Raw genomic sequence first — 10307 nt, 5'->3', positions numbered from 1 at the left:
CACACACTTTACCAAACTCCGTCACCAGCTTCTGCAGTTTCTCACATGAATCCGCCACCAGCGCTGTATCATCAGCGAACAACAACTGACTCACTTCCCAAGCTCTCTCATCCCCAACAGACTTCATACTTGCCCCTCTTTCCAAGACTCTTGCATTTACCTCCCTAACAACCCCATCCATATATATATATATATGTATATATATATATATATATATATTTACATATTACCAGTGCTATTAACCCTAACTTTAAAAGGGCGGACTTTAATGGGCTGTGAGACGAATTAAAGTCTCACCCTTGTTGGTTCATGACCTTATGAATTATGTGCCTGTTTAAAGCGTCACATTCATTTTCATGCACGACAGAAACAATAAAACCGACAACAAAAGCCCGAATGGTACTCTCAAGACATTGCAGGAGCTACACGGCGCAGAAATAAACCCAATAATATATATAAACCAATAAACCAATAAACCAAATATTACAACGCAATATAACACGATCAGAAGGCAAGTGAAAGTCCTTATCAGAGAAACGAATGGAGAATACGAAGTATTGCAAGTGATGGTAACAGAGATCCGAAAAGATTTTATAGATATAGCAGTAATAAGATCCTTATAAGGAGTGGAATAAGACTCTTGATAAACCAGGATGGGGAACCACTGTGGACGATACAAACGTACCAACACATTTTTTTTAGTTATTATTTTACACTATACAGCAACGACACGAATTTTGAGACAGTGATAAATAGCATTTACACGATACACAAATTTACCGTCACACAGACAAGTAAGTTGACGACTAATAAAAGTGCAGATGATGATTGTTATTACTGTCCACGAGTGACCAAAAACGTCAACCAAGAAACTGCTGGACAGTTAACCCCGATCCTTACTACATCTCTCCAAGTTGGAATAGTCCCACAGGACTGGAGACTGGCAGACATCACTCCTGTATACCAAAAGGAAGGCCATGCAACGCCTGATAATCACCGTCCTTTTACCCACCCACACATCAATCATATGTAAACTTGTGCAGTCAATTATTAGAAGCAGAACTGTAGCCTATCTGGAATGCCACAGCCAGATCAATAATACACAGCATGGTTTACGCAGGGGTAGATCATGCCTTATGAACCTCCCTGAATTTTATGATCAATCATTCACTGGCCACGTAGGACAAGACAAAAGCAATGGATATAATATTTCTGGACTTCCAGAAAGCATTTGACCAAGTCCCTCTCGATAATTTGATGCACAAAACCCAGGCCTTGGGATTACTGGTTGCATAGGGAACTGGGTGGGATCCTGGTTACGTGCTAGGAACAGCGAGTGGAGTCCCCCGGAGGTCCGTACTTGGGCCTATACATTTCATCATTTATTGACGATATTGACGTAGGGCAAAATAACCTAGTGTCCAAATTTGCAGATGACACAAAGATCAGCTGTGTCATATCAATTTACGCTAAGATTACAAGAGGATCTAGATCAATTGGCTGAATGGTCCAGTAAATGTCAAATTTAACGACAATAGACGTCAGCTGTTACAAGTAAGAAACCTAAACAAAAAATGATTATGAACTGGTGGCCTACAAGATAAAGGACACCCTTAATGTGAGAGATCTAGAGGTCATTGTTGTTGGGCGACAAGATAAAGGACACCCCTACTGTGAGAGATCTAGGGGTCAATGCCTACAATAACCTTAACTTCTCCCGGCGTTGTAATGAAGCTACCAAGAAAGCAATGACGATCTTAGGATATATTAGCATAAATTTTTCCTATAAAAGCAAGGATGTGGTATTGCCACTATACTAAAGCCTAGTTAGCCCAAACCGCGAAAATGCAGAGCACTTTCGGGCCCCTCACTGAAGTAAGGATCTACTTGAATTGGACACAGTGCAGCAATGAGCAACTAAACCGATTCCTTCCCTGCGTAACAAACCACATGAGAAGAGACTCCAAGAATTAACCTTGTTCTCCCTCAGCAAGATGCGCCTCTGGGACGAATGAACAGAATGTCTCAAAATACTTCAAGGATTCAATAAAGTCATTTCTTTCCATTAACTTCAGCATTACCGACCACTTACTCTGGACTGTAAGAACCTTTTTTAACGACATTATTGATGCATAGAATAAACTCCCAGAAAATGTTGTTCAGAGCAACACTCTTAACATCTTCAAAGTTAGTCGTGATTCATCACTTGTCACTCTCCGGTGTTGACTAATTCATTTAATCATCATAACACAGTGGTGTATGATGCTGGCTTCTCGACCACTGACCTTTGCCTGGCCAGGTTGTGGTGTCATACTAACATTGATGACGAACCCACGTCACCTGATCTGAGTGAGTAAGGATCACCACATCATTCTTCAACATCAGGAATCATATAAACATGGTAAGTCAAGAGGCTGCAGCTCTAGTTTACCCTTAGCATCGTCTTTATGTGTGAAGGGATGAACGTCGCAGGTGCTGGCATGCGTGACACATTCATGCTCATTCTACTTGATGACTTTCCTATATTTCCTTCCGGCTTATTAATCCTGCAAGGTATTGTTTTCTACCTGTTCTCCACGAGGCGTGTTGCGAGAGAGAGAGAGAGAGAGAGAGAGAGAGAGAGAGAGAGAGAGAGAGAGAGAGAGAGAGAGAGAGAGAGAGAGAGAGAGATACGTCACACACATCACACCTTACATTACAGGTAGTAATAGTTTAGTGGTGAACCTTGATGACTGACTGATGGTATAAGTTTTCCCACACACTGTGGACAGCCTCCCATCCCTTCACTTGGCACCACCATGCCTGAAACACACACACACACACACACCTAAATGTTAACCTACCGGCGTAACGTTGACTCGTGCCCCATCCACCGCGCCATGACGCTCTCTCTCTCTCTCTCTCTCTCTCTCTCTCTCTCTCTCTCTCTCTCTCTCTCTCTCTCTCTCTCTCTCTCTCTCTCCTGAGAGCAATCTCTGGCTGACCTCATGTGACCCTGTATCTATTATCACCACAAATTATCCTCCAGAATCACAAGGGTTTAATTTCCTTCATCCGTGCCAGCAGCAGACAGGTGCGGCCAGCCATGGGACGGGAGGAGGGGCTACGTCACACATCATCCCCGTCATTTTCTAACAACTTGTGACATCAGGGTTGACCTGGGTCATCCGTCCCCCACGTGTGAAAGGTGCCATCATGCATGAGTCAGGCCAACCTACACAGCACCTCACGTGCACCGTCTGACTGCCTCGTGCACCCTCGTTGTATGGTCTGTTCTGCCTCGTGCACCCTCGTTGTATGGTCTGTTCTGCCTCGTGCACCCTCGTTGTATGGTCTGTTCTGCCTCGTGCACCCTCGTTGTATGGTCTGTTCTTCCTGATCGTAAAATTCTCTGAAACATTTGATGACCCTCAACATGAACGTCTCTCCCACAAGTTCTCTTCCCATTATGGGCCATCCTCCTCCATTATCACCTGAAACCCGCATCTCGCTCTTACCAAGAGAGCCATTCCTTCTTTCCAAGTGGTCCTCTGGGTACGGTAGGTGCGTCTTCCCTTATACGACCCCCTTACATTCCAGCTCCTTGCCATCTGCTACTAAGCCGTCCACATTTGTATACATTACTTCAGTCTGACAGCACTGTCATCCATCATGTACAGCCTCTCTGCGGGGCTGTCCCGACCTTCTGTCTCACTTGGTGTGTACCTTTGTTATTATCTGACTGTATTCTTAGCTGTTCTCCTTGTATCTCTCTCTCTCTCTCTCTCTCTCTCTCTCTCTCTCTCTCTCTCTCTCTCTCTCTCTCTCTCTCTGATTAGTACTGGCACAACAGGTGCATAAGACTGTGGTACACCATTAAAATTAAAAAATGTAATGGGCACAAAAAGGGAAAATGCTTTGAACATCTTGGATTCAAAATTATGCCTTCTGCCTCCGTTCTCCTACGCTGATGATTCCCACATTTCAACTTTGACTTAACCCTTCATATTAAACGCTCGTTCTCTTTCTCGCACTGAACATATCTCCTCTTTCAAGAACACCTCAGGAGGGTGAACCAATAACCTGGATCAATTCATGAACGAAGACACAAAACCTTAACTGAAGTGTCGCTCGTTTCATCCTGTTCAGCTTCATACCACAATGATTCAGCCCAGTAATAACATCCACCTGTTGGCCATTACTCCACTCTATCCTGTAATGCCCCACGTAAACATCATCACAAAGCCTGCTTCCCAAAAGCTGGTGGTGTTGGCTGTCATTATCTCTCTCTCTTGTGAGCAGCTGTTCCACATCTACGTTCGCCCTCGTGAGCAGGATTACACATATATGAGGAGCACCTCTCCGTTCACCTCGCGATCAGCAAGAATGGAATCAAAAGCCGTCTCATTATTTCTTCAGACATGACCTTCCTGCAACACGTCCTTCCGTCCGTCGCCATGTCTACATGTGTCATTGTGACAAATGCTCCTGTGAGTTGCCTGCGTTGTGTCCATGCCGGCAAAGCGTGGAATAGTGGCACGTATGTGACCGTTGCGTCCTATAATTTGTGTGTGAACATCAGCCACACGAAGACTGACCATTATACCTCCTCTCCTTTAAACAGATGAGCTGTAGAATTCTCTTCCTTCGTCTTCCCTCTTCCATAATCCTTCCATCTCTGTCACGTCTACTAACATCTACCGAGTCCCGATTAATTTCCCCATTTTTTTCTTTTCATCAGATATGGACCAAGCCTTGATGGTTTATGTATCTTATCTTGATACTGTCATACTTGATGGCTGTTTCCTGCGTAAGGGAGGCAGCGCCAAGAAACAGGCGAAGAAAGACCCATCCACTCTAAGACACACACACACACACACACACACACACACACACACACACACACAATATATATATATATATATATATATATATATATATATATATATATATATATATATATATATATATATATATATATATATATATATATCTTCTTTCTTCTTTCATACTATTCGCCATTTCCCGCATTAGCGAGGTTGCGTTAAGAACAAAGGACTGGACCTTTGAGGGAATATCCTCAAATGGCCCCCTTCTCTGTCCCTTCTTTTGGAAAATTATATATATATATATATATATATATATATATATATATATATATATATATATATATATATATATATATATATATATATATACCAGGAGAGACTGTGTACAGAATGGAAAAAGGTGAGAACAATGGAAGTAAGGGGAGTGGGGGAGGAATGGGATGTATTTAGGGAATCGGTGATGGATTGCGCAAAAGATGCTTGTGGCATGAGAAGAGTGGGAGGTGGGCTGTTTAGAAAGGGTAGTGAGTGGTGGGATGAAGAAGTAAGAGTATTAGTGAAAGAGAAGAGAGAGGCATTTGGACGATTTGTGCAGGGAAAAAATGCAATTGAGTGGGAGAAGTATAAAAGAAAGAGACAGGAGGTCAAGAGAAAGGTGCAAGAGGTGAAAAAAAGGGCAAATGAGAGTTGGGGTGAGAGACTATCAGTAAATTTTAGGGAGAATAAAAAGATGTTCTGGAAGGAGGTAAATAGGGTGCGTAAGACAAGGGAGCAAATGGGAACTTCAGTGAAGGGCGTAAATGGGGAGGTGATAACAAGTAGCGGTGATGTGAGAAGGAGATGGAATGAGTATTTTGAAGGTTTGTTGAATGTGTCTGATGACAGATTGGCAGATATAGGGTGTTTAGGTCGAGGTGGTGTGCAAAGTGAGAGGGTTAGGGAAAATGATTTGGTAAACAGAGAAGAGGTAGTAAAAGCTTTGCGGAAGATGAAAGCCGGCAAGGCAGCAGGTTTGGATGGTATTGCAGTGGAATTTATTAAAAAGGGGGGTGACTGTATTGTTGACTGGTTGGTAAGGTTATTTAATGTATGTATGACTCATGGTGAGGTGCCTGAGGATTGGCGGAATGCGTACATAGTGCCATTGTACAAAGGCAAAGGGGATAAGAGTGAGTGCTCAAATTACAGAGGTATAAGTTTGTTGAGTATTCCTGGTAAATTATATGGGAGGGTATTGATTGAGAGGGTGAAGGCATGTACAGAGCATCAGATTGGGGAAGAGCAGTGCGGTTTCAGAAGTGGTAGAGGATGTGTGGATCAGGTGTTTGCTTTGAAGAATGTATGTGAGAAATACTTAGAAAAGCAAATGGATTTGTATGTAGCATTTATGGATCTGGAGAAGGCATATGATAGAGTTGATAGAGATGCTCTGTGGAAGGTATTAAGAATATATGGTGTGGGAGGAAAGTTGTTAGAAGCAGTGAAAAGTTTTTATCGAGGATGTAAGGCATGTGTACGTGTAGGAAGAGAGGAAAGTGATTGGTTCTCAGTGAATGTAGGTTTGCGGCAGGGGTGTGTGATGTCTCCATGGTTGTTTAATTTGTTTATGGATGGGGGTTGTTAGGGAGGTAAATGCAAGAGTCCTGGAAAGAGGGGCAAGTATGAAGTCTGTTGGGGATGAGAGAGCTTGGGAAGTGAGTCAGTTGTTGTTCGCTGATGATACAGCGCTGGTGGCTGATTCATGTGAGAAACTGCAGAAGCTGGTGACTGAGTTTGGTAAAGTGTGTGGAAGAAGAAAGTTAAGAGTAAATGTGAATAAGAGCAAGGTTATTAGGTACAGTAGGGGTGAGGGTCAAGTCAATTGGGAGGTGAGTTTGAATGGAGAAAAACTGGAGGAAGTGAAGTGTTTTAGATATCTGGGAGTGGATCTGTCAGCGGATGGAACCATGGAAGCGGAAGTGGATCATAGGGTGGGGGAGGGGGCGAAAATTTTGGGAGCCTTGAAAAATGTGTGGAAGTCGAGAACATTATCTCGGAAAGCAAAAATGGGTATGTTTGAAGGAATAGTGGTTCCAACAATGTTGTATGGTTGCGAGGCGTGGGCTATGGATAGAGATGTGCGCAGGAGGATGGATGTGCTGGAAATGAGATGTTTGAGGACAATGTGTGGTGTGAGGTGGTTTGATCGAGTAAGTAACGTAAGGGTAAGAGAGATGTGTGGAAATAAAAAGAGCGTGGTTGAGAGAGCAGAAGAGGGTGTTTTGAAATGGTTTGGGCACATGGAGAGAATGAGTGAGGAAAGATTGACCAAGAGGATATATGTGTCGGAGGTGGAGGGAACGAGGAGAAGAGGGAGACCAAATTGGAGGTGGAAAGATGGAGTGAAAAAGATTTTGTGTGATCGGGGCCTGAACATGCAGGAGGGTGAAAGGAGGGCAAGGAATAGAGTGAATTGGAGCGATGTGGTATACAGGGGTTGACGTGCTGTCAGTGGATTGAATCAAGGCATGTGAAGCGTCTAGGGTAAACCATGGAAGGCTGTGTAGGTATGTATATTTGCGTGTGTGGACGTATGTACATGTGTATGGGGGGGGGGGGGGGTTGGGCCATTTCTTTCGTTGTAACCAGTTCGCCCACGATCACGATCCCTGGTGGGTGTGGGTGTGACGCGTCGTGCATACCAATCAAGCCCACCTTATCCTGCAAGCTGTAGTGTTCTCTACACTGGTGAGGCGCACCTGGTGCGGTAGTGAGCCTCGGGCTGACTACGTCCCATGAGTTTGTAGAATAATGGTCTCGGGTTATGACCGGTCAGGACAACAACGTATGTTAGCCACAGGTCGGCCCCGGGTCACGGCACAGTGTCGCAACGCAACAACACCTCCTACAGATACGGACTTTCACTAAGCGGCCGCCCACGGCTCACGACCCACACACACACACACACACCTGGCCGTAAACCCTTAACATCACCGCCAACTCATGCGTGATTTATGAATCTCTTCATGGACACCACACTACCATTACGTTAAGCTTTAATTTAAACTGCTGCTGGCCTCAAACCTCAACTGTGTCACTTTTCAGGACCTCTAGCCTGCACCACCTCCATCGCTCCCAAACTCACACCTGATGAGTAAGATGAGGAAATATGTAAGTGTAATAGTGTCTGCATCGCCGTCAGCGTCACCAACAGCTGACGATGGTTACCATGAGAGTGTGGTTCCCTGGGATGACCCCCACCGGCCTTAGGTCACTGCCTATACCACCACCGCCCCGGACACCATCTACACCTCACACAACATCCACCACCAACGTCCAGTGGTTCACAAGACGGATCACGACCAATATACCTCCAAACACCAAACAAAAAAAAAAAAGGAAAATGGTTCCGTGTTGTATGCACACATGAAAACACAGGTTACGAACCCTATTTCAAATATCCTACAGTAAAATCATCCTATAATAAAGATAAATAAATAATACAAGGAAAATCTTAAGTCTAGATGTAAGTTAATCAAAACTTGAACTAAGGATTCTGCTAACCGTCGGCTGCCATGATCTGACTCCAAATCATACGTTCGACACAGTCATCGCAATTACGACTCGCCCCCAACATGTAGTAGTTACGGGGCCGAGTAATTAACTAACTGACGTGGACGCGCCTCGCTCAGAGGACCCGGGCATCTTAAGCAGAGCCTTCAACTCCCAACTCCACAACACAACTCACTATGAAGCAGCATCGCCGTCTGACCGCACGAACGAAATCAGTCAGATGATGCAAGATACATTATATGTATATATTCTAATCAACTTACCAAGATGTTTTGTGTACTCTTCCTGGCGCTCTTTCCACGATGGACTGATGCTGGGCCACTGTGTACCCAAAGTGAGATCCGGGTGTTCCATTCTTGACGATGGGAATTCTTGGTTCTAAGTTGAAGGAGAACACCAGGCTAAGCAAACACAGGCATTGTAAAAATACGATTACTCGTATAGGGTGCGCCATCCTGAGCACAGCGCGTCCTACCCTTATCACTTCCCAAGCGTAACTGACTGACCGTACGTGGTGGCTGGAGGGTTGCCAGCGCTTGCCTGCCAAATGATACGTGGGATTCATGCTACTTCTCGGAAAGAAAAGATTCATGCGAGTCCGAGATATATCTGTGACGAAACTAGGCCCTTTCTCTGTATTACATAAATAGGTGTGAGTCGGTCATAAGGTTAATGTCATATTTCTTTGATAATTCTCATTACAAGGTGAAATGTTTTGAATGTAATTTCTTCACTGTAAAGTTCATAATCGTCTACTTTTCACTGCCCCTACTAGCAGTGTACAGCGAAGGAGGTCTACGTACACTCGTGGGTGCTCCCATCCCTTCAAGGATATTCCGGTCATTCACAATTCTGATTTCATAACAAAACTTAACTCTTTCCAACAAATTTTCTTCATCAATTTCATGGTTGCTTTATGCCTGTATATCTCGAAGAACCAAATATTCTCTGTCCACATCAAGTTGTTTAAAATCTTAAAAGCTGTGATCAGGTCACCCCTCAGTCTTCTCTCTTCTATGGTGGGTAAATTGAAGGTCTTTATGCTTTCCCTGATATCCAGCTCTCTTAATTCCGGTACGGATTTTGTAGTTCTCGTGAGGACCTTCCCAGTCAATAAATACTCTGTGCTTCCTCAGTGACCAAACCTCAGACGAATATTACAGTTTTGGCCTAGAGCTGGATGTGAACATCTTGTTGAATACTTCTTAATCAACATATCTGCATGACGTTCTAATATTCACAAGCAGACAGTTAGTCTCCTTTACGGTTCTCCTAATACAGAACTCTATTGACGGACGAAGTCGACTCCCAAGTCCCTCTAACCCAGATTCCTTTAGCTTATTTCCTGCTAAATACTATTCATATTGAGAGCTTTCACTGAGTCCTACGTTCAATACTTTACATTTAATCGGGATGAATTTCACCACCCTTGTATAAGTCTAACTTTGCAATCTAAGTCCCAAGGATACATTCATCCTTGCTTTTCACCTCCCTCGTGACTTTTGCTTCGTCTGCAAACATATTCAGGTTGGAGTCCATAACTCCTGCAAGTCATTGACGTATAGATCAAAGCAAAGGTCCCAGAGCAGACTCCTGTGGCACTCCGGCCGTGACCTCAACCCACTGACCTGCATCCTTACTTACCTTCCTGCAAGGTAATCTTCCAGCCATCGAGTGAGTTTCCCCGTTCTTCCTGCCTGGTGATCAAGAGTCTTATTCAGCCTCATATGGGGTACAGTCATGTACTTTCAGGCAGACCAGACACAAACCATCCATCCAGCTTCAAGCAGTACAAACACAAACCATCCATCCAGCTTCAAGCAGTACAAACACAAACCATCCATCCAGCTTCAGGCAGTCGACACAAACCATCCATCCAGCTTCAGGCAGTCCAGACACAAACCATCCATCCAGCTTCAGGCAGTCCAGACACAAACCATCCATCCA

General features: G+C 44.1%; 1 protein-coding gene across 2 annotated transcripts in view; it reads right to left on the bottom strand.

Moving 5' to 3' along the window:
* LOC139745831 (integrin alpha-PS1-like) overlaps nucleotides 1-8868 on the bottom strand; it is a 734318-nt gene extending 725450 nt beyond the window's left edge. For both annotated transcript variants that reach the window (XM_071656425.1, XM_071656426.1), the window contains exon 1: nucleotides 8624-8868. In XM_071656425.1, coding sequence (XP_071512526.1) covers nucleotides 8624-8814 — 191 coding nt within the window. In that variant the 5' untranslated portion in view covers nucleotides 8815-8868. The remainder of the gene's footprint in view (nucleotides 1-8623) is intronic.
* Between the last annotated feature and the right edge of the window lie 1439 nt (nucleotides 8869-10307).

The sequence above is a fragment of the Panulirus ornatus genome, chromosome 63 (genome assembly GCF_036320965.1).
Source record: "Panulirus ornatus isolate Po-2019 chromosome 63, ASM3632096v1, whole genome shotgun sequence".
Taxonomy (NCBI): domain Eukaryota; kingdom Metazoa; phylum Arthropoda; class Malacostraca; order Decapoda; family Palinuridae; genus Panulirus; species Panulirus ornatus.
The sequence above is the reverse complement of the archived record's forward strand: the minus strand, read 5'-3'. Positions and strand labels throughout refer to the sequence as shown.